This window comes from Stylophora pistillata, chromosome 7, assembly GCF_964205215.1.
Source record: "Stylophora pistillata chromosome 7, jaStyPist1.2, whole genome shotgun sequence".
In the NCBI taxonomy this organism is placed as follows: domain Eukaryota; kingdom Metazoa; phylum Cnidaria; class Anthozoa; order Scleractinia; family Pocilloporidae; genus Stylophora; species Stylophora pistillata.
In genome coordinates, this window is record NC_142525.1 from 34277662 (window position 1) to 34302207 (window position 24546).

Below are 24546 nucleotides of genomic sequence, written 5' to 3' on the forward strand. Positions count from 1 at the left end.
TACGCTTGCGTAAGTTACAGGCCATTTCGCTGCCACATTCTTCTCATTTTACTGAAAATGAGTTAAGCTGAATGCATACCACACTCACTCAAAAGTTGCTGTTACACTGAAAATTAGAGTGTATGATTTCTCTAATAAGCCTATTGCCCTGATGAATCCATACATTTATTTGACTTTTAAGTCAAATTGTTAAAACTATTAAAGTAGTTTCTAAGATGTCGGTGTTTCCAGGACGATTCTGACTTTGATTGACTTTGCGTGCTATATTGGGAACCATTGAAATAAGACTGGCTCTAGCGTTCAGATATAGTTTGTAGGGATTATTTGCATAGGAAGTAATGGCGATCATAACAAAACAAGTTAACACCACAAATAATAAACACTCCAAAACGTTTATTTGTAGCAAACTACAGCAAACCTATAGGAAACTAATGTTCTTCAAAGAGGCGAGAAATGAATTGCTTCTTTCTCTAGAAGATTAACCAAGCCTTACTTTGCTTTCAAACGTAAACCGCTGTGATCTATAGCAAGCGTTTACGAAATCATAATTTTGAAAGCTGAGTGCAACTATTGAAACGCAAATATTAATTCTAAGTAGGTTAAAAGCTTCATCTATCGCCTCAGACAACATTACTCTTCGAATTTTGTACTTATGTCAATTGTTACGGGAGTACCTCTGTTAAACGAAATATGAATTTACATTTGCAAGATAAAATCAAAGTCATCTGATACTAGGAGTGTAAAAATACTATAAGATAAGAAACTAAATCTCATCGACGGCATGACTTTTTATGGATGTATATTTCTCTTTGAAACTTCTAGGTTCTTTCATAGACGTACCATTTGAGGAATTTCATTTCATTAACTTTACATATAGTCTATATGAATCAGCAACTCTCAAAACAGTACAGTATTACTACATCTCCACTATGTCATCTTACTTCAATGCATATAACAATCCTCTACCAGAAATTATCACATAGTCATGCTATATCGAAAACTATATGACACGCCTAAAGCAATATTCGAAATAGAGATCTGCATCGTCTCTTTTAAATTAAAGATTATAACCTTAAGTTTACAATTTCTTCCAACGTGATTGGGTGAAGAACTCCATTTCATTTACAAATCTGTAGGGTTGTAATTAGACAATGTGATCGATTAAATGAATATACTCAAATGAATCCACCAATCACTGAGTTGATTGGAATAACCATACAAATGGCCAACCATCCCCCACTTAGAGCCTTCCAGACTGGAATTACAAGCCCCTATTTCAACTAATCTCTCTGTTTTTCTCTGAAATTGCAATGGTTATGATTAATTGGTGACAAGACTTAATTACACAGGCTGAAAGGGTTTTGTGCCTCACTCTTTATCGTTAACAAAACAAAAAGGTAAAAGCCTAAATATCCAGGCATGTCGTGTCCGTTTTAGGTTCAGATTGGCTGTTACCAAAGGTCAAAATTAAGCCGAGTTCAGACATATTTGCTCGCAACAATCTTCTTACAAAAGGTCAGCTAACATGGGAAAGTCATGTGCAATTAACAATTCGTACAGCTCGCCCACACTTAAGTGGCGCTGCTTAGCAATAAAAGACAGAGCCGCGTCCATTGGGTTCAGTGTACGCTTGTCAAGAAAACGAATCTCTTGAGGAGTCAGTCCCAGTCCTTCTGCAAGCTCCATCCATTCATCGCCACCTAAATCAAAGGTTTGTTTTTTAACTATTTTGATAATAAAAATAGCTGCGTTAAGTGTATTTCAGAACTGACATTTCAAACTGAGAATGGACATAAATTGAAATAATGTTGTGCTTACAAGAAATTTTCATCCAAAACTACTTGTTAAGTAGATAGTAAAACTTACCGACTAGGTCGATTGTAAGTTCTCTTGCTTTAGAGATTGGCATGTTTTGGACAGGAAGATTTTCAGGCAGCAAAGGACCTACAAAAGGAAAAATAAACCTTTTGTTAATATGGAAAGATGGATAGCTAAAAAATCTTTAGAAACGCACGCATGAAAAGTTGTTTTTAGCGCAACCGAACACCTTGAACATACCACTGGTCATTCTATTTTCTAGACGCGGTTAGTGAGTCTGCCAACGCATAAAGAAAGAGTCATCAGAAAATGTAGTTTTTCAGGTCAAATACCAGCTTTGCAGTTGGTTGTCAAAGTAAAAATTTATAAAGATTTATGTTTTCTTTATAATTTTGATTTGATTTCTGCAGTACCCTCACGTATCCCATAGTTTCATGTTCCAGGCAACTATGGGATACGTAAGGGTACGGCAAGATAGATTTCGCAAGAACAAACAACTAACCAGTAGTTCCAGCAGGTACAATCTCTCTTAAATGTTCAAAGACATCAAGTCTCCTTAGATCTTTTGCTTTCTGTGCCAGATTACGGATTATTATCTTGGTGTCAGGGTCTGGCTGCTCAAGAGCGTCTTTGTCCAGTTGCAGGTTCTCCTTCAGTTGTTGAACAATCTCGTTGGCATTGCACGACGCTGACAAGAGGGATTGCTTAACATTATCAGGTAGGGAAACTTCGGTGGTTGCTTAGGTTAAACAAAAGGAAAAGATGAGTCATCAATCAATGATAATTCAAATAATTTATTCACTGCGTAATGTCTTTGGAGAACTGCCACGGATATTTTCAGAACATTAGCAGTTTTGCAATCTAACTATGGCCTTCAACCTTCCCTTGTTTTTCTTCATGATGTTAGGTTAAAATGTTGATATTCTTATAGCAGTGATCATTGTTATTTTTTTTCTAATAAAACAGAAAGGACAAGCAAGCTTAAGATGCACTCACTTGTAGTTTTATCCAGGTTTTGCACCATATCACCACGTTTGGAATCAGACTCCAGCGTCTCTGGAAAGGCTTCTTCCAGCTGCAGACTCTCCTTTAATTGTGGTGAAATATTTTGGTCGTCTCGCCGCTGTGTTAAACGGATTCGCAAAAACTCATTGGCAGAAAAATTTTCCTCACCATCTTAAAATAAAGACAAGATGAAAAGTTTTGGGCAATATTTGCTTCAGTCTGAAGGTTTGTCAAATGAAATGTATTTTTTAACAGTCAAATGAAGGACTTTTTGCCTATTCCGTTTTCTAGAGAGAACCATCAAACAACATATACAGTAATGTTACCTTCAACAGAGGCTAAGTTTCCGTCACCACATTTATCGACAGCAAACTGTTAAAAAAAGGAAAAAGAATTAAGCACCATCATGGGAATGCAACGTTTTTTAACCATTGTACGTTTGATGCATTTCCTTAATTACAATACTTGCCTTAGGCATGTGTGACAAAAGGATAACTTTGTTCATTTTGCATGGGAAAACAAGTAATATTCCGAAGCACTTAACTTTTACAACCGAACCAAAATATAGGTGCCTTATTTGTCTTTATGGACCTGTCCTCTGACGGTTTCAGTCAAGTAGTTAAACATTTACGGTCTCGTCTTATCTTTTCAGGACAAACACGTAACACATTTTCTGTACATCTCATCAAAATGAAATTCACCTCCAAAGAAAGTATTGTGTTATCTAAAATCATTTACCTGATTTCTCATAGGAGAAAACCAAGGCTCGAAGTTTTTCAACGAAACTCTGTTCATCTTAGCAGTTTCAGATCTGGTGCAACAGATCATCTTCTTGTCGCTGAACAGCTTTGACTCGGGCCAGAAGTGGAAGCATTCTTCTTGCTTGCAATTTTTTCTCCGATGTGTTCGGCAGTAGCTGACTGCACCTCTTCGACAACAAACAGGGCACAAGAAACTTATTTCATATTTCATATTCTGTAGCCAACAGAATTCCCTTCGCATGGACTCAAGCACCAATTTCAGTTGCCTCAATACTGCACAAGCAAAGGCGTCGTGGTGGTTCTCCACAGGCGAAGTTATCTCTGACTTTGAACAGTGTGCTACCTCATGACCGTCATCACCTCTGTGAGCAACAACCTCTATTGACGACATATGGCACAGGAGGATTACGGAACAATTTTCCTCTTTGGAATCGTAAATTCTGACAAAATTGTGGTAAAGCTGAGGGTGATCTGGGCTTGTACATTCTTGTTTGCACCACTGTAAAAACTGCAGCACCAATCGAGGAAACAAGCCAGGTGGAACTTGTCCAGATTCAAATTTGATAAAGAGAGGGGGAATTTCTGCAGATACAACCAGCTCCATTATTTCTTCTGGTGGGTGCGACATTAACACGGAAGGCACTAGGTACTGCTTACTACATGAGTCATCCAAAAAGGGCCAAGAGCAAAGCAAACTGAACTTCTCCATGATCGCAATGAGACCCTGGCAAGTGTCCTCTTTGTGATATAGAGAACCCCAAACATGTTCTAGAAGAGGTTCCTCCAAGATTCCTTCGTTTTCAAGCCTTAGCCAAAGCTCTTCAAATTTTTTCTCATTGCTGTCAAATGGCCTAATAGTTATAACTTCCTTGAAAACATCAATCAACCACTGAGCGTCAAGGACCACCATTTTGTTAAGCTCTGGAGTGTCTTCAAAGTTTATTAAAACTCTTTGATCATGCAAAAAATTCAGTAAAGTTCTAAATTCTTCATCGTCAGCAACGTTACACATATCCGTAGCAATCCCTTTTGCCTCTTCAAGGAAAATCCACTTGTAACCCTTATCTTTGGTGGCTTGCATTTCTTTTTCAAACTTAAGCCACCTGATTGGAACCGCTTCTTTCATATGTGGTAGCTCCTTTGCAACGGCACGTATTTCCTGGCGCAAGCGCACGACTTCTAGACATTCCAATTCATCGCCAGACTTGGTATTATCAACAATAAAAAAATCCTGTAGGTGGTCCTTGTAAGGTTTGGTTCGTAGGTGACCGAATACCATCCTGCCAAGCTCACGAGGGTTGCCTCCATCATTAGGTTTATCAGCATGAGTGCAAACTAAAAACACCGGTGGGAGTTTAGACAACACGTCAGATTTCGAATTCCTTTCGTCCTGAGTGGCTAGTGATGCAACGGATGACATCCAAAAATCAAGATAATCGGCATTTGTCTTCAAACGAAAGCTGTCCTGTAATTTCGTGAACATTCCTTGCTTCATAACTGATTTGGCTTCACCGTGCAGGTCCCGGCTGAGGTCATTCACCAAAAGGTATATTGCTCTGTCCGTAAGGAATAGTGGGTGGGTAGTGTAGTAAACTGCCTGTCCGCCAAAATCCCACAGAACGGAGTATATATCCTCTTCGTATTTTAAGTCATCCTCTCGCAGTAAAACCTCAATTAAACTTGCAACATCATCTGGCACAGTTTGGATATTGTCAGCAGGGTTTTGATCGCTGATTGTCTGATCCTGTGACACTGAGATGGAAACCGAACCCACAGGTATATCTTCAGACTCAGGATTTGAAACAGAGTCATGGCTAGTCGTGTCAGATGCTACTGGTGCTGCAGGTACGGAAAAAATGTCTTCTTCAGATTGTGAACGGCTACCTAAAATATTCTCGTCTCGTGCACCTGGAATTAAAACGACATCTTCTCTCACGCTGGTCTCGATTGATTCCACCTGCACAAGGTGTTCAACTTGATCACATTCTAGACTCTCTTCTATGGGAGCGCTTTCCTTCACACTCAAATTTTGGACGATCACGCGCGCAGCATGATACTCATCAGAGCATGCCCTCTCAACATTTTGTTCTTCGTCTCTCTCTCCTGGTTTCCAAAGTTCAGTTGACACATTGAAATGAGAAGGGTCAACGTCTATGCCTATATATAGTGCTGTCTTTCTCCGAGTTGAATCGCTCTCCTTTGAGAGATTTCGCAAGGCTGGTTTTTCCGGAGCGGTCCTGCCCAATTAACATGATTGGCGCGCGTTTGACACATGTCTTCCCTTCTGACAGAGCCTTTTTGTAGGCCTTTAAAGCCAAACGTCCTCGTGCACGAATTTCTTTAGGCACCTCATCTATTTGCATAAATAACTTTGGATTAATCTACATTTTAAAGTGGGTTAGGGCAAGCCCTACCTTATTCAAGTTACAATGTTACCTTATCTTTATGCGGAAAAACAATGGCAAATACCCCGAAATTCTTAACATGAAAAAATTAATCGATCAAATGCATTGGCGAAATAGTTACAATGAACTAATAAACCACGAAGCGGCAATTGGGGTACAAAACATTAACCTTCATACAACATCCGAAGAAAGTCATGATGAAGTGATGAATACGTAAAATAAATCTTAGAAAATTGACTTATCACCGACAAGTTGCTAAACAAAAGTGCATAAAAATATTGACCTCAGAAGCTTGTTCAGAAATTTTTCACATTGTAAAAAAGATTTCAGTTTTTGGAAAAAATTGATAGCACAGTTTAGTTACACGAGATTACATACCGTAAACATATTTGTCCAATAATTCATAAATCGCTTCGAAACTTGGACGTTCCCTTGGATCAATATTCCAGCAGTTGCTCATCATACCATAGATAATGGTATTACATGCTTTAGGACATTTCATTCGGTACCCTTTTTCGATCTTGTCGACTAGTTGGTCTGCAGGCTAAAACCAAAACCTAATTAATTAAATTTGAAGCGCCGCGCAAATAACCTAAAAGCAACCATTGTCAACTAGTTGCATCCTTATATTAAATTCCGTAACAAAAACACCACAACAAAACTTTAATTTGTTTATTTCTTAGTACTGTTTAGACCTTGAGCTTTAACTTACACGCATGAGTTAGCTTTTCTTTCCTGTAATGTCAAATTTGGGTTTTTTAACATCAGTTAGAAAACACAAGAAAACAAAGTACGTGATTCTAAATCATATGTTTTAAGGTTACCAGCTTACGAGAAAGCAAAAGGACCTTTGAATAGGATCGTAACCATTAATCCACCTTAACACTAACCAGCTCAGAATATGGATTTTCACCAAACGAAAAAAGCACCCATAATAACACAGTATAACTCCACACATCGGACTGGGGGGAAAATATCTGCAGACATAAACAAAATCGATAAATCTGGACAAATCATTCGCTGACGCCTGGATTCCAGTTATGGTATACACCTTTTATAATGGTAATAGGACCGAGTGGAGTTTAATTCGGTCTATACCAGTAATAACAAAATCGAACGACCGCCCAGCGGGAGTTCGATTTGTTGACCACGAGTATAATTAAAAAACCCAACTGGACGACACGAAGTCTTATTACCAATAGATCATAAAAATTTCAATTTCAAAGTAAAGAAACATAGCCAAATGATGAAACAAAGAGAAAATTTTCAATAAAAGAAACCAAGGTTGTGATTGGTTGATTTAAACCACAACTTTGAATGTGACTGGTTGATTTAAACTTCAAATTTGAACGTTACTGGCTCATTGAACTGTAAAATGACAAACTGTTTGATAACACCCGTGACTCATAGAATAAAAAGTCTTATTGACCGTCAAAAAGACCTCCATCACAAAATATGAATAAACCAAAACAAACAAACAAACAAACAATTAAAAAGATAAAAAAGAAGAAAAAACCGAAAACAACAACAACACTAAAGATTGATTTAGAAATTATGTATCTTTGATACATTATGTATCTGCACATTTTACTACGTGTGTGCTTTTAATTATGCTTAAAAGCTCTAAGTACGCTGTACCCCCTCTCTGATTGCTTCTGGAGCTGCCCACTTGTCAGAAGTATTTTTCCGCTCAGAACTTGAATTGTACATCTGTGCAAGTCCAAACTCAGACACCTAACAGTGAAGGAAAGGCGACTAAACACCAACGGCATTTAAGCACATAAATCAAAGCTCTCAAAGCCTCACTAAGCAGAAGCCAACTTTCGTAATTTGACGTTTAAATGAAACTAGTGGAATCTGAGTAACGTTGTACTCTTTCAATCTTATCACAGAATAGATGACAGCTGTGGAAGTCAAGCTATTTCTTTATTTTATATCGCAGAAAAGCTCCACGCTAGCTGGATGATGACTGACAATTGCAATTCACAATCCTGCCAAATAAAGGAGACCTGAATAAAAGGTGAAAACAACTACTCCCGAGATGATCGCGTTTTCATTATGTGATAATGTTATGACCCTTGGTTGACCTACCTTTGCTGTTCCATCTTCATGGATCAAAATGTTCCTCGCCATTAACGCCCTGGAGTGAGAAGATGTAAATATGAGAAGAGGACATAGTTAGGATACGCAAAGCTGCAAGTATTGATGACATATCCCACTCAATTTGACTCTGAGCAAAAAACAATTACTCTATAGCTCAGAATTTTTATCAGTAATGCTGTAGATTACATTACTACTAATAATAATAATTTAATAATTTATTGATTTATAGTGCGCTTTTTTACATACCAGGTGATAAAAACATACCAGGTGATCATTACTGGTGAGACGATCCTTAACGTTTCTGAGCACTTTCCCTTTTCGAGGACATCGTTTGCGTATCACTATTTCAACTCAAGTTTTTTTAATGATCAATTCAAAGAAAGAACCATTTTCGTTGGGAGAGTTTTGTTGAGGGTGTAATAAACCAAAAAGAAAATCGCATGAACTTCTAGGATATTTGGTGTTAAATGGCCACTTGTAATGTTTTGATTCGTTTTCAAAACATTGCTCATACCCGTAAGTCCCAAAAAAACACGACAATCCTACAAATTCGACTGCTCTACTGGTATGGAGAGCGTTGTGTTACATAATTACTACAAATAGAACTGAAGAAGTTTCTGGAACGGTTAGTCATGCTGACTCATCAAGAACTCTTAATGAAACTTTCTAGAACCCTTAGTCAGCATATTTTGTTAGGATGCAATAGTGATGTAATGATACTAAAAATAGTCGTATTACAGATTCCTAGAATGTTCTAGAACATTTTGTAAACATATATAAGGAGTAGCGATCGCTTAAAGTTAGTCCTTTTTCAGTGAGTAAGTGCTGCCGTGAAGAGCCCAAAGGAGCTAGTGTTGTTACTGGAATTGTCAGCCGTGTGGAAGGCTATATTGAGAAGAGTTTTGTGGACATCGTTAAGTTATAAGGATGATTGAAGCGAACTGTGGGTTGTGCAGTAGTTCACTGAGATTATAGTTTTATAGAGGGCTCTAACATAAGAGAATAGTTATCGTACTAGTTATTGGTATCGCTCCGTAGTTATTACGTCAGTTAATAAAGAAGTTGAGTTGGTACGAGTTGTAACTTTCTGTCGGTTGAGGAAATACCGTAACACTATAAAGTGACGTGTAATATTCTTACTTAGAATTTTCTAGACACTTATCTTCAGTCATTCTCTGTAACACTCGGTTGGTTTGATTTTCCATACTATAGTCAATAGATTCCAAGTTGCGGTGCGACTGTTCGGTCATAGAACACAGATTAGGTCAACATTTGGCAAGAGCAGAAAAATGGAACACTAGGCGCAGCTGATTATGTCTGATATTCTTACGACATTAGACGTTTTCTTTGATATATTTACTGAACAGACGCACGGCAATATAGAATCTTTTTGTTTCATATCACACCCAGGAAAATCGGTAAGTGGTAATGTCACCCATACGTCTGTTTTCCAATAGATCACAAGTAAGAACCAATCAAAACGCGTGTACTATTCAACTGTGTTTCTCGGTTCCCTTTCAACTAAGAATCCAAGTTTCCCACAATTCCTTATCACGGCTCATCTTTTCATGCCTTCCAAAAATTTGTGGCGAGACATTTTACCTGTGTACTACATTTTTGGATTGTAAATACTCCATACCACGAGCTACATCCCTGTGGAACAGAACATTTATATGAATTAATTATGGTAACTAAGAAATCATTCCTATAGTATCTTCCTTTGGGCCACTTTCACGTGTAATTTTTTGGCCGTTTGATGGTTCAGAATAAAGGCTAGTCTCTTGCTCTGCATTCTTTAGTTGACAAGAATCACTTTCCCAGAAGAGATTTGGTTAGCTTGTTTGTTTTGAGCTAGTTTTCAGAGCAAAACATACAGCGAACACATATTCTCTTAATCACTAATAAGGAGTAAACAGCTACGTTTCTCACTGCAAAGAATCTGTTGCTCTCCGTGAAAAGAGACATTTTAAAAAATGAGGGAAAAACAACAAACAAACAGAAAACACTGTGTTAGCGACAGTTGCAGAGACACCGGCCCTAGATCTGGTCCACTGCACAGGAAAAATCATTTACTCGTGACTTTAGGAATAACCATGGATATGTCTCCCTCAGTGAAATTTCTTATTCCTAAGGTTTATTAAGGATAGTGGGATGAAAAAACAGCAGCCATTCTAGCCTCTCAATAAATGTTTATCGAAGTCAAATTCCTCACTGAGCAACGTTCACAAGATCATCTTCCTGGATTGTACTTGAGCCTTTTCCCGACAAGAATTCCAATAAATTTCCCTATATGTAAAAAAAGAGAAAATACGGGAAATAGTTACAATCATTTGAAACGCAACACTACTCTAAAACTCTTGATGAGTAATAAAATCAGAAGAAACAGACCTCGATACTGACTCCGTATCGCTTCTGGCACAATCGGACATTTGATTGGTCAATTATACATTTCATCCTATCACCTATCCTAATACTAGCAAACTTCTCAACTGCAACTAAAACCTGCTCATTAATCTTTCATGAACATCTATCGTCATGCATTGACGCTTTTTTTCTTTAAGTCTCGAAATAATTTTAAAGTTTTGAACTGCCTCGATGAAATATGGATCACTACATCTTACATCAGCACAACTTTACAAATTTGGTGCACACTTAGAAGACGTTAAATTCCCGAAGCTTTTTTATTGTTGGGTGTTGTGAATATGTAGCTGAAGGTGCAACTCAAAAGACCTGCAACTGTTTGATCAAACGCAAGTTTTTCCATGGCCCTGAAACGCTTACCTTTGCACAAAACTCTGTCACAAGGTAGAAAGGGTCTTCGGTCGATGACACTCCTAATAATGTCACAATATTCCTATGCTGTAGTTTCCTGTTAAAAAAAAAAAAAAAAAAGACACGATAAAAACAGCTGCCTGCATGTCTGCCCAATGCAGTTTTTCATATTCTTTCTATTTCTAAATAAAAACTGTTAATAGGTAGATTGACAAACACCTAGTTATTTGGTACTTTAACTTATCAAGAAACTTGTCAAAAAGTAACTGTTCCTTCTAATTTTTCATCAGACCTTGCATACTATGGTAAGGTCTCAAATGCAACCCTATCGCCGCCGTTTAAAAAGCCAAAGCCAAAGTTCAAAGCACTTTCTCACGGTAGTTAGTCATTTACCTTCAGGAATGGATGGATGATGAAAAAGAGTTCTCAGAATAAGCCAGGTGAGAGATCAACATGCTTGAAATAAAATTGGGTAAATTTTCAAAAGAACCAAAAAGCCTCATCACTATAAAACTCTACAATGTCAAGATTTACATACGTCATGATGGCAGCCTCAAGTAAAAACGCTTGAACATCTTGATAGCTCTTTGCTGAATATTTTTTCACAGTCACTTTCTGACTAAGGTATTCGGCTTGAAAAATATCTGAGGGGTTAATGAACAACTGATCAGTTCCATTTTCCATATTAAGATAAATTACATTTCCACCTACAGCTAACTGCTCAAATTTTCTCCTCACTACGGCTGAAATACAATGTCTATTTGACAAAGATCATTTTTCGTGAATGAGCTTGCAATAGAGGTTAAAATAAAGATTTCGTGGGCACGAGGAAATGTAACAAGGCATGGGGACTGTGTTGTAGTATCATGGGTATAGGGGTAAGTCCGTTTACGACCGTTTAGGTTTAGGGTATGACATTTGGTGATTACCTAAGCCCTAGAATCTGCTTAGTTGTATATAGGTCAATCTGCTAATTGTTTTTCTTCATTTACGATCGCAAGTTCATTCATTGAAAAAAAACCACGACCTTCTTAAGTATCGATTCATTTATATTCTTACTTATAGGTTTTTCTGTCGGTCTATCCATACATCTACACATTTCCTATTGTCCTATGTAAGGGAGGGATCTTCTAGGCCTTCTAGGCTTAAATCTTAAGAAACGTAATGCACACTTCAGCAAATCAAGAGTGAGACTATTATTTTATGCGTTCCTTGCGATGCACTCAAGGAGCATTAAGTGAAATAATGATCACATGCTACAAGAGACAGTGAAAATTTAAGACGAAACCTTTTTTAGTTCTCAATAACGGCAACTTTTTATTCTTTATACTTGCCCCCAAAGTCTCCCCTTCTTATGCAGTTCCTTGAATAAAGGCATGTGCGGTTTATTCTCCATCCACCTAGAAGAAAACAAATTTTGTACGTTTCTACTCATCGGTAAACCAACGACATTTTAAATCGCGTCCTAGGTTCTCAAATTGCCTACTCACTACAACTCAAGAAAACGTCCCAGTTACAATTTCAACTCAACTGATGAACCAAATTACTAAAATACGGTATAGCTCGTAAAAATACTCAGCGGTACAACCGCCCCAAAACTTAGCCTTACACCTTGAACTCTCTCGAAGGTTCGAGTTATCTGCATAAAATTTTTCCTCTTCTCTGATTGATCGGATTTCTTTAAATTCTATCTTGACAACCACAGCAACTTCTTGCGTAATGAAAAACGGAAATATTTATACACTGCTCTTTCAACAACGAAAGATAAATATTGTCAGGGGTGTTATAACTTAGCCTTTCCTTCTTATAAAAGACTATTACAATGTAAGTAAGTCAAAATTTTGAGGGTGGCTCGAGTAACTGAGAGAAATCATAACAAAACTTCTTCAGCCAGTTCACTTTGTACAAGGTCAATAAAGTATAGACTACCCATATTACTGAAATCCTTTTTTTTTTCGGAAAAACTATAGGCAAATCTTCCCCTAAAGGAAAAATTTTCGCATTTACTTGCATGCCTGCTTACCGTTATCAAAACACCACCGATCGATGCTGGTATAAAATGTTTCTCCTTTATACGTGGCAGGTTTTGCTAATCTCGTACATAGTCCATCTGGGTCCTTTGAATAACGCTAAGAAAAGCCAGACCGTGATGTAAAGGAGTAGTGGCTAACTGGTCAAATTAACATACTGTAGGATGTAGCATAAGGTTATGAGTAACAAGTTGGTCTGCGTTTATTCTTGCGCCGTCTTCTTCAGTTCGCTGGTTCATTTCGATCCTCAATATTGGCATACTTTGGACTTTTTCATTTGCATTATTTTCATGGGGCGCCATTCTCTCGTGTGGTTTGTTCGAGATACGTCTATTAAACCACTTTAGCAGATTATATTTCGTTTAGAATTTGAAAAGTATTCTTTGTTGTACGTGAGCGTGTTTTTATAGATAAGAAGGATCCACGTCTCAGTAGCTGGACAAGTTAAATCGATCAATATGTGCCATGTTCTTCTACGCTTGAAATGCTTTGCTTTGCGCAGAGCATAGTCTACTCTGTTCTCAATGTTCTGCTCTGCTATGTGAGGTACATTGACTTGAAAAATACACAAAGGAATACTTTCCGCTATAAAGAAACAAGCATAAAAATTCCATTGAGTGCGAACTCACAAAAGTGGGGTGAATTTGTTCTACCAAAGGCGGCGAACTCGGTAGTTGATGGCGAACTCGCAATGGGGGAAAACCTCAAAGCAATATTCGAGGCTCTAATCAGTAAAATAAAAGTTAACTAAAAGAATTTTGCATTGTCATAGTAGTTGTGCATGGTATTTATTATTTGCACGAAACTTAAAACTATACAGTTTACTGGAGGACTGATTACTATCGAACCTGATATACACATTACTTACCTCTACTAATTTGGGGAGACTTCCAAAAGAAAATTCATCGTCTACTGTAAGTTCTTCACCGTCACTCACTCTGACTCTGTAATGCTCAACTTTGTGACCACAGCTGTGAAGAAGAATGCACGACAAGCGCACTAATGAGCTAAAATGTCGAAATGATAAAATGATGATTTGAAGCAACAGAATACACATATTAAGGTATCATTAGTAGAAGCAAATTAATGAGGAGAGAATTAGCCACTGCAGCACAAGCATATATAGGGTAAGACCAGCCTATTATATCTCTTAAGCAACCAAGGTGGCCTATCTCTTTTATTGTAGTTTTCGAAACAGACATTGGTAGGAACATTAAGGTAAGTATAAAAAAATTGTACGACATCTTTTTCTTCGGAAGAATCACTTTAAGGAGCTAAGTATTGACTACGTGCTACCAAGGAGTTATTAGGACCAAGTTTCCAAGAATCTTTAATCAAAGAGTTCCCCAGTGACACCTTGCGATAAGCGAAGCGTTCGTCTCTTTAATATTTCTCGAAGATACAAAAAGTTCACTTTATAATTACGACAAACTACAAACATACCAGACCGAAATCGCATAGTCCCCCTTATAGTGGCCACTGTTTCTTATCAGAAACAATCCGTCTTCGCGAGGGTTAAGAAGCATCTCAGCCTCTCTTCTGCTTATATCCCCATGAAACGATCTGTGATTTTGATCAAAACAAAAACAAACAATAGCTTCCAGTTAAGAATTGATAATCAAGCTGTAACCACGCGTGAAGGTTTGAAAAGATCATGAAACTTATCAGAAACAATTAAGTGAAAAAAAAAAAGATCGCAATCCGGTAGGTGATAAAATAGATACAGTTTCATCTGTTTATTTCGCATCGTCTTCGTTGGCATCACCGTCTTCCTTGTTATCACTTCTGGCCTCTACAATACGCGTAGCCCCTTCACCGTGCCCACTTCAAACACAAATTGAAAGTTCGCGATTGAAGCCTGTGCGAATTGGTTAGCTTCTGGATAAAAAACAAGTTCTATTCTTTTTACTGGCGAGAAAACTGGCTTCGACTTAATTGCTTTTGCATGGGTACGAAACGATTCAATCGACTGTGTACCAACGATCGTTGCTGAAGAGGAATCGACCGAGTATGAAACGTCCGTGAGTACGGAAGCAACGGGTAATTTCATTAGTTTACAATTAAACTGTGGATAGCTTTGAAAGTGTGCTCTGGTTGGCTACTCAAACTCCGAATATCCTTTCTTAAAACCCACCCACGAATTCTTGCGCGATCTTATTGGCTACTTCATGTCAAAATCCCAGACATGTATCACGCAACGACTCCCGTTTGCGTCGAGATTTTTTCTGTTTCCGAAATGAAACAAAGTTTGCAGAAAAAAAGCCAGATGAAGAATTTTACCCGTCATCCGTAATATTTTACATGGAGGAAAAACAATTTCGTTTTTTAGAGTCCAGTGATAGTGACATTTAAACGCTGGTTGCTAATGCTGCTCCAGAAAACACCCAAAAAAAGATCAACAATAGCTTTTTTTCCGAGCTGCCTTTACCCGGCGTGAAAATTAATGTGCAGGTTATTAAAATATATATAAACCTGTCGGTTGATGATGTCTTTGGCTGAGGGATTGTCCTCAATAATATCACATTTGTACTCGAAGCTTCGCTTCTCAACCAAATATTCATTTTTCGGACAATATCTCAGCCACAGACAGTAGAGGTGACATACCAGTCGCCTGGAGGGGTTTATGTTTTTTCCTTTTCACCTCCCAGGAACTTGCGCAGGATTTGAGTCCAAATAAATTGTAACCGTGCTATATTTTCTCACTTTTTTGGTATATACTATTTACAGTGTCGGTGGCTGGCGATGGATATTTCCCTCGCCGCTTCACGGCTCAATACAATATCCAACCTTGCGCCACCTACATTTCGGTGAATACTCGTCAACTATCACGCAGATATGGGCTTCCACTCTATTTTCATACCTTTCGCTTCGTCGAATAACAGCCAAGTTAATCGACCAAACTTGATACAGCTAAATTGTTTAAGAATCGTTCACGAACCGTTTGCGAACTTTAACTTTTCCTTTTTTTTCGTTTAGAGCATTTAGCTCAATAATTCCAAACCTCTCTGACGCTTCTCAGTCTTTATGATCTAGAAGGTTTGTTTTCATGAAAAATGCGTTGCTAAACTGTTTCATTTGTATGGGTAAAGTCTATTTACGAGCCAGTAGCCCATCAGGCCGGTGCTTAACTCCGGTTTCTGTAGCATGAAGCGACTAGGAGTATTTCTACTCCCCCCTGGATGGGCTGCTAGTCCATCGCAGGGTTACCCCCCAGCATTAAATTTTCCGGTACCCATTTAAACACCTGGGTGAAGAGAGGCATTGTGAGAGTAAAGTGTCTTGCCTAAAGTAAAGTGTCTTGCCTAAGAACACAACGCAATGTCCCCGGCCGGGGCTCGAACCCGAGCCACTCGATCCGGAGTCGAGCGCACCAACCATGAGGCCACCGCGCCTCCACGGTTTCATTTGTATAGGTAAGACGAAAATACACTCAATTCGTTATGAACCATTAAAATTACGATCCGAGATGCACATTAAATACAGTCGATCCATCACCTGCTGTTGTGGCTTGTACCACACAGTAACACAGTTGCATTTTCCTAATACATGTCTACCTGCTAATCTCCTGTTCACTGCAATACTAAACTATCAAGGTGAACAATTATAGAAACAATTTTGAAACTCTGCAGCATTATAGGAAACTTGGCAAGTTGCAAACGTTGAGATCTAACTCTTCTGAAGGCTTTCAGAAAATTAACTTACAACACGGGTTCGAGTTCAACAGCGCGGAACGTAAAACATTTCTCAACAAAGTTGACAGGAATGAATCCTTTTCGTCCCTCACTATTAACTGCTCCATACCAGTTGTGACCCTACAGAAAACAGAGATGAGACAAAATTGAGAGTGTGTCCCCGAGAAAAACGGGCAGAACCGGACAGGAGCGTTAAACCTCAAATCACCGATTTGGCACAGATACTAAGTATCATGAGTTAACAAATAAGGGTGTTTTGGAAGTCCAGTGATGGCTTTCACTGCCCATATAGGAATAATGATCAGAAGTGGTAGGTCATCGGAGATATCGGGCTTTAAAATATCCTTATTTTTTCGACTTTGTCAAAACTAGAAAAAAGTCGTCTTTTCTTAAGCGAGAGGTAAGGGAAGAAATGAAATGAAAAAGTTAAAACAATTCAGTTTTCTTGAAGTCTGATAAATAAAGAATACAACCCAGTTGATTGAATTTGCAGATGGATTTTCAGTTTGTCACAGCAGCAATGCAAAGTTGACTAATTAATTATGCAAAAAATGCAGGTGGTTTATCGCCCCCTGCCCGGTTTTCTCGTGGACACGCTCGTAACAATATTCATCAAAGATTCCCATATTGAAATTACCTCACATCTTTAAGACCTTTTCCGATATATTAATTTGTTATTGATTATAAGAACATTAATATATTCGAGACCACAAAAACCATGCAAATAAATCTGCCGACTGTTTGGCCCAACTAATAAAGCGCCAAGTAACGGTACAGCAGGTCAAGGTTTGAGTCCCGCACGGCATGAACATTCTATCTTCGTGAAGACGGCTGTTAGACAGTCTGTAGTCCGAAACACCAGTATCCGCTGGTCCTTTACACTCATAGCATTAAACTTGATGACCTACGACTACATAAACAAACCAAAACCCCATTATCGAATTCATTGAGTCATTTTGTAGGCAGCCATGCTACTACCCAAACTTCAGACAAATTTTCAATCAGAGGAAGGTGAGTCTCACCGGAAAGTAATGCTCATAAACAAGAGGTAGCGCGAAAATACACCTTTTTCCCAGTTCCATAAGCGATGCCGAACAATTTTGCAAGGTTTTCATATGGACTCACCATGGTAACTTCAGTAATCATGAGAATTTCGCCCTTTTTAAACGGCAGATCCTAAATGACAAAGAAGATTTGTCAGCCCTTTAACCCAGCAGTGATTTGTTTTCATAGTTAACTCATATCCTTGAGATAGAACAGACATAAAAGATTAACATTTCAATTATTTGGACCGTTTGACCTGATGTCAATGATTATAACATTGTACCCTTGTGTAAGCCAACCCTTTTATTGACGTTTTCTTCCAATAAACTAAAGGAACCATCAATCAATAGATGCTTGGAGAAAGCTTCTTTGAAGAATTAGCAAATTAGCTTTGTTCCTTTACGTTTACAAACGACAAGTAGTCAAGTTAAAAATGGTGGGCTCAATTTTCGGCTTGTCCATATTTTCCTAGTTCAGAATCTTAATGAAATGATGAAACAGAAAAAAAGAGGCTCTCCTGGGTGTAAATAACTGATTACTTTTGAAATTTCTGGCTCGTAAAGAAAATTATGTAACCTTCGGCGTGAGTAATTGGTCACCAATGTAACATCACCACTATCTCAAACACAAGTCAATTTTTGATAAAATCATTAAAATGCTTACCTCTGAGTCTCGCCCCTTGAAAGCATATTTTCCCATCACTCTAGTTCCAGGAGACCACACTATTCTCTGAATAGAGGAATACAGCATAAAAAGTATGCACCTATTTAAAAGTGTTCTCTCACAGCAAGTATAAACCACAAACGATGTGATCTAATTACTTCAAAATTGCTTTAAGTGGGGCAGAGGGACAAATCTTTATCATCAAGTGACGTACAAAATTGATGAAATAAATAGCCTTCTCTGAAGTGTTCTGGGAGGGGGAATAAACCGTATTTCTGTGATTATCAAGCTCCAAATTCCGTCGCATAAAAAAATTGGTTGTGTTTGAAGAGCTGACTTATCTAAGTAGGTGGACGTTTTTCTGGCATTTATCGTGTTCCTGGTACCAACTAAAAACTGAAAATGAAGTCACTATTGAAATGCATACCATGCTTGGGCACACTAATACCGTCAAATTACTGTGCCAAGTAAATATGTACCAACATGTTGCTCTTCAACCAGAACACCTCCTATTGGTCATTATTTTTCACAACGTTAGGTAAGATAACCACCTACTTACCTCAGCAGCATTTTTTCCTGGGGCAGTGTTACTTTCTGGTGCAGCATTTTTTTGTGGTCCAGCATTTTTTTTTGTCGCAAACAGCTGAAAAGGCAGAAATAACTATTGATGATGACTATTGAAATGCATCCAGTGCTTGGACATCTTAACACCGTCAGATTAACTCTGGCAAGATATGTACAGACATGTTACTCTTCAGCCAGAACACCTTCTTTTGGTTGCTACTCTAAGTTAGGTAAGAAAACCACTAACTTACCTCAGCAGCATGCTTTCCTGGGGCAGCGTTGCTTTCTGTTGAAGCATTTTTTTCTGGTGCAGCATCTTGTTCTGCTTTAAACAGCTGAAAAGGCAGAAATAAAAGTCCGTTGGCCTCTGAAAACTTTAGCACTGTCTTCTGAAAATTTATCATTTCCAATTCGAGACTCTAGCCGACTCGCTCAGGTGCCTCGAATCCAAAATAAGACATATTTACTGGCCACTGAAACAATCACACAGACGAAGCAGCATGTACCCTGCATACACCTAGGGGTTTTTATTTTAAAGTGCAGAAAGGTTTAAAGTATATTTTGCGCTGATACACTTCCCAGCTAATATCAATCACAAGCTTACATTCTAAAAATTCGCAAAGCATGATGACGGCACTGTTTTTTTAAGCGGTGATTTAACTTCAGATTTCGTGTTTACGAGACAAGGAGGAGAGGGAGAACCCAGTAATGAGAAAGACATCAAAATATTGAAATTCTCGGCGGGTTAAATTTATATTGTAAATTAAGAGGCTGTCCGTGTAAGAACCGACCACTCGAATTTCGGCCGATCACAGAATTCCCTCTAATTTTTACTGTGAGATATTTGATTTATTCTATCAGCAAAAATTGTATTTATTTGGTTCGTAAAGCTATTTTATCAAGTTTTTGGCGACAAGATGTGAGGAAAACTGTTTATTTGAGAGTCAATTTTCCAACGTTTCGCTGGAGGCTCCAAAAACTTACGCACTCGTTCAAATAACATAAATCGGACATGTGGTATCATTTTACATCTCTTCTGTTGATTAATAGCAAAATATATAAATTCTGACCAAATAATTAAGAATTACGCTGTTTAGAAAATACCACACAAACAGCACTTTCCAAATTTGAGTGAGTGTGCTGTTGTTCCAAAACGCTTTTCTCAAAAGTATAACGGGATCTGGAGTCCTCACCACTATCCGTGTTTAGTACTAGGGCTGGTGTGCCGAAAACAACAAAAACATTTTTGGTAACTAGTCTTTTCGAGCTACAGGAGCTCGATGAACTTTACTAATTTTCTACGGTCAAAGTGCATATGACTTAATTTATGCAGATTTGTGTTACTCTATTTCTTGCTCAAAATCAATATTTGAGGCAGTGAGTATTTTCAAAACTAGCACGGTTGCTTTTTTTAAGTTGCGGATGTTCATAAATTCATCCAAACTTTCCCCAAATCTAGCAATTACAAAAGTACAAATGAACATCTGAGTGACATTACGTTTAACTGTCTCATGGGGCCTAGAACATGTTGACAAAATTCCAGTAAGTTAATAAAGGCTGATAGTTTCAAAGGAAACTATTTAGGGCTGCGTCGGTGGGAGTAACGAAATAATTTGGAAATATCAACAAAGTTGAAGCGGTAAATTGGCCACCGTAACGATTACAAAAGCTGACGTTTCGAGGGTTAGCCTTTCGACGAAGGGCTAACGCTCGAAACGTCAGCTTTTGTATCCGTTACGGTGGCCAATTTACCACTTCAACTTTTTTGATATATCCAAATTATTCCATTAAGTTAGTCTTGACCGCTGTCATATGGTATGAAAAAACTAAAATTGCTGTCCCTTCGACGAAGGGCTAACGCTCGAAACGTCAGCTTTCGTAATCGTTACGGTGGCCAATTTACCACTTCAACTTTGTTGATATATCCAAATTATTCCATTAAGTTAGTCTTGACCGCTGTCATATGGTATGAAAAAACTAAAATTGCTCTCACTTACAGACTTAGAAACGCTCATTCCAAATATGCCATTATGAAGAGAACTTTATCTCTTACCAGAGCTTAAGAACATCTCCCCGAGAATGGGTTGATTCAGTCATGTGTCACGGTCTTTACTTTGAAAATGTCACGGATTCATATTTAACTACATCGCACAGAAATGGTTTGTGTCAAGAGTGATACTTTTCTTATTTTTACTGTAAATTATACCAGCATTTACCTCATTGAGAACCAAAAAGTAATTTTTTTTGAAGGCATGATTATGACGACCGATTTCAGGCGGCAGGCACGTTGAAATGCTCATGTTTTTACGTGATATCGTAAAATAGTAATAATTAGAGTAAAAAAGGTAAAATACAAAATCAGTGGCCACTAAGAGATAAATGAATTAAGTTTTCTCTTTTAGTTTTGATAATCACCGCCGATGATTCACTGTCTATTTATCTCTTTAAAGTTAAATGACCTTTTCTTACTTGGTTATAATAGATTCAGGAAGTAAACGAATTTGGAGAGATTTACATCGCGTGATTCATGTAGGATTTCAAAATATTAATTGATTGAGTCGGCGGAAAAATTTGCAGCTACGCTTCTATGTTTTCGCTATTTTCCTCTTATTTCGATATTATCTTTGTTTTATCAACTATTCTCTCTGCTGCCAGAAAAGTAAAGCTCTATTCCTAGATATGTTCTGAAAAAAGTACTTGGAACCCCGTGTACGCCGAACCAGTCCTTACCAAAACGGATCAAACAATGTTCCACATTTTTATTAAAAAGTTTAGACCTTTTCCTATCAGTTACAGATACATCCCTCTAAGAATGTGGAAAGTTTAGTTAACATATCTGTTGCTGGGTTCCCTGTTTTTGTGTTTTCCCGCCCTTTTTGTCACATGAAATCATCACATGACCTCAGTCGCTCAAGAATGTTCCGTTTTTTGTAATGTTTGGGAAGGCCTACCCACTCGACTAACGAGGTCCGATGAGCAGATAGAAAACCAATAAAAGCGAATTTTGGTCGTGAAAGTTTTGGTCGTTACAAGATCTTTTTTCCCATCTCGGCAACCATATGGAATCTCAAAAAATTTAAGCATCTTCTTACGCATGACTACGCTGAAACTTTCAAGTTTCTTATCGCGTGTGAGGTCACACAAGCAGTATGAGCCAGAGCAAATAAGGTGTTTTAGACCAAGCTGGTCGGTAACGTTTTCCAACATTTCACGTCTCTCTTGCTCCTCTTCCTCTGCATAAACTTCCTCCACTTCAATTTCTCAGCTTCCCTGTCTCCTTCTTGCGGCCGCCAATCTCGAGAAAAACCCCTGCACTCGAGTCTTCATTAGCTAGTCCTTCCTTTCAAACATGTGGGAGCTGTCTGGGTTTCTTGCCGTTCTAGGTTTCTCTGCCGTTCTTGCCGTTCTCATATCTAGAGCTACTTTTCCGCGATCTGCCTTTAATATCAGAAGTGAAACGTACGACTTCCTGGCTTCGTGGCTTATGTAGTGCCCAGTAAAGCTGCACATCGCTGCTGGGACTACCATTCTTCTTGCTAATGTCCTGTCGATTTCCTCGTCGTTAACATTGAAGAATTTCTCCGCCCAGTTTCTTCTGAGTTTGTCAAACACTGTATCAGAATTTCGGAGAATTTGGTGGCGGTCTCCTACATCAAGATGACTTTTTAATTCACTGAATTTCTTGAACACCATATTGCATCCTGGATCAGAACAGGCTAAAAGACCATTCACCTCCCGTCGAAGAGCCTTCATTTCAGAGGACAAAAGCTTCACTGATTCGGCCAAAGAGTGCAACAACGGTTGAGAAGAAGCGGCAGCTCCCTGTTCGTCGGTAGGAGGAGTACTCTCAATATTCGTTAGCTCTTCAACCTCCCCGAGGTCGGCCTGTTCGTTATCACTGCGACCTGGGGCCCGTTTCTCGAAAGTCCCGGTAACTTAACGGGCCCGAAGCCATGTTTTAAAATCAAAATTTAAAAGATGGGGAAGCAGGTTCTGGCACCCAAAACAAGTCCTTTTTTTTTTCTTTAGCTGATAGTTTTATTGCATAATTTTCAAAACGTTTGAAATCCCCATCTTAAAAGAAAACATAACAGCTTTACGGGTCCGTTAAGTTACCGGGACCTTCGAGAAACAGGCCCCTGGACCGGTACAGTACTTTCCAGGACGACCGAAGTCATGAGCAGACTTTAACTCTTTGCAACCTGAACACCTACTTTGACGACCCATTGAAAAGAAAAACGAAACAGTACACAATCTCTGGTGAACGCTGAAAGTGAAAACTCACGCGAAATGAAACACGAAACTGCTCGTGCCTAGTACTAGAAGGTGTGTTGTGCAGTTAATCCCTTTGAACACGTGCTTGTCCAAAGGGGGTACACTACTTTGTGTCGTCTTATGGAGCCGAACCTCCTTGAGCGGAAATAATTTTTCATTTACTGACGAGGCCTGACGACTTAATCTTGGTAAGGAATCAGCCTTCCCTGCCTGATGCCATAAGCTCTCCACATTTGCATTCCTTCCCCCTCAATCTTGAAGTTGTGATATTCTGACTAAATCCGTCTATCTTTTGTACTTCAAGTGTTTTTCAGTTTCGTTCATTGAGCAAACGCAGGCAGTTGTACCTCTAAGGGCCTGTTTACATGGAGGAAGGGTGCCCCGGCTAATCGAGCTACCCTAAATGATAAGGCGGCAATAGAAATGAATGATACTTGTACTGTATTTAACTGTATCACCTAAAAACAAGGACATTCCGACGAGATTTCTGTCTGAAATCGGCGTTGCTAATATGTTTTCCATAAAACTGCATTTTCTGTTTCATGATAAGGCAAATTTTAGAGTAAACTGAAATAAAAAGAATAAGTATCTCTCCTGACATTAACCATTTCTTTCGGCAACTTTAAAGTAACTGCGTGCGATGTAGTTAAATGTGAATCCGTGACATTTTCAAAGTAAAGAGCATGACACATGACTGATTCTCGATCATTCTCGGGGAGATGTTCTCAAGCTCTGGTAAGACATAAAGTTCTCTTCATAATGCCATATTTGGAATGAGCGTTTCTACGTCTTTAGGTGACAGCAATTTTAGTTTTTTCATACCATATGACAGCGGTCAAAACTAACTTAATGGCATTTTGTCAACATGTTCTAGCCCCCATGAGACAGTTAAACGTAATGTCACACAGATGTTCATTTGTACTTTTGTAATTGCTAGATTTGGGGAAAGTTTGGATGAATTTATGAACATCCGCAACTTAAAAAAAAAAACAACCATGCTAGTTTTGAAAGTAGCCACTGCCTCAAACATTGATTTTGAGCAAGAAATGGAGTAACACAAATCTGCATAGATTAAGTCATATGCACTTTGACCGTAGAAAATTAGTAAAGTTCATCGAGCTCCCGTAGCTCGAAAAGACTAATTACCAAAACTTTTTTTGTTGTTTTCGGGACACCAGCCCTAGTACTAAACATGGATAGTGGTGAGGACTCCAGATCCCGTTACACTTTTGAGAAAAGCGTTTTGGAATTGAACAGCACACTCACTCAAATTTGGAAAGTGCTGTTTGTGTGGTATTTTCAAAACAGCGTAATTCTTAATTATTTGGTCAGAATTTATATATTTTGCTATTAATCAACAGAAGAGATGTAAAATGATACCACATGTCCGATCTATGCTATTTGAACGAGTGCG

General features: G+C 38.4%; 3 protein-coding genes across 3 annotated transcripts in view; all 3 read right to left on the reverse strand.

Moving 5' to 3' along the window:
• Positions 1-373: 373 nt before the first annotated feature.
• LOC111338655 (uncharacterized) lies at positions 374-3182 on the reverse strand. The gene is made up of 5 exons (XM_088726305.1): positions 3150-3182; positions 2815-2941; positions 2321-2557; positions 1867-1944; positions 374-1700 (listed from the first exon to the last, which is right to left on the reverse strand). Exons 2-5 carry the CDS (start codon positions 2840-2842, stop codon positions 1507-1509), a joined length of 537 nt encoding a protein of 178 aa, XP_088582431.1. The 5' UTR covers positions 2843-2941; positions 3150-3182; the 3' UTR covers positions 374-1506.
• On the reverse strand, positions 3124-5714 carry LOC148727577 (uncharacterized). Its single transcript, XM_088726499.1, has 3 exons — positions 5642-5714; positions 3562-5423; positions 3124-3195 (listed from the first exon to the last, which is right to left on the reverse strand). Exons 1-3 carry the CDS (start codon positions 5712-5714, stop codon positions 3124-3126), a joined length of 2007 nt encoding a protein of 668 aa, XP_088582625.1.
• Positions 5590-24546, reverse strand: part of LOC111346757 (tyrosine-protein kinase CSK) — a 29053-nt gene continuing 10096 nt past the window's right edge. The window contains exons 3-20 of the mRNA XM_088726266.1: positions 19109-19192; positions 18853-18936; positions 18294-18359; positions 17712-17762; positions 16597-16706; positions 14338-14457; positions 13763-13865; positions 12888-12993; positions 12199-12264; positions 11403-11508; positions 10874-10961; positions 10305-10378; positions 9695-9745; positions 8081-8129; positions 7628-7723; positions 6880-6966; positions 6368-6533; positions 5590-5937 (exon numbers count right to left, since the gene is read on the reverse strand). Of these exons, the coding sequence (XP_088582392.1) occupies positions 5729-5937; positions 6368-6533; positions 6880-6966; positions 7628-7723; positions 8081-8129; positions 9695-9745; positions 10305-10378; positions 10874-10961; positions 11403-11508; positions 12199-12264; positions 12888-12993; positions 13763-13865; positions 14338-14457; positions 16597-16706; positions 17712-17762; positions 18294-18359; positions 18853-18936; positions 19109-19192 (1716 nt within the window). The 3' untranslated portion in view covers positions 5590-5728. The remainder of the gene's footprint in view (positions 5938-6367; positions 6534-6879; positions 6967-7627; positions 7724-8080; positions 8130-9694; positions 9746-10304; positions 10379-10873; positions 10962-11402; positions 11509-12198; positions 12265-12887; positions 12994-13762; positions 13866-14337; positions 14458-16596; positions 16707-17711; positions 17763-18293; positions 18360-18852; positions 18937-19108; positions 19193-24546) is intronic.

Excerpts from the sequence above, each read along its gene's own strand:
- LOC111338655 (XM_088726305.1), bottom strand. The coding sequence starts at position 2,842 with ATGGTGCAAAACCTGGATAAAACTACAA. Across the intron at positions 2,558-2,814 it reads AAACCTGGATAAAACTACAA|CAACCACCGAAGTTTCCCTA; the intron begins GTGAGTGCATCT and ends GTTTAACCTAAG. Across the intron at positions 1,945-2,320 it reads TGTACCTGCTGGAACTACTG|GTCCTTTGCTGCCTGAAAAT; the intron begins GTTAGTTGTTTG and ends TTCCTTTTGTAG.
- LOC148727577 (XM_088726499.1), bottom strand. The coding sequence starts at position 5,714 with ATGTGTCAACTGAACTTTGGAAACCAGGAGAGAGAGACGAAGAACAAA. Across the intron at positions 5,424-5,641 it reads GAGAGGGCATGCTCTGATGA|CACCAGTAGCATCTGACACG; the intron begins GTATCATGCTGC and ends CCGTACCTGCAG. Across the intron at positions 3,196-3,561 it reads TTTCTCCTATGAGAAATCAG|TTTGCTGTCGATAAATGTGG; the intron begins GTAAATGATTTT and ends TTTTTTTAACAG.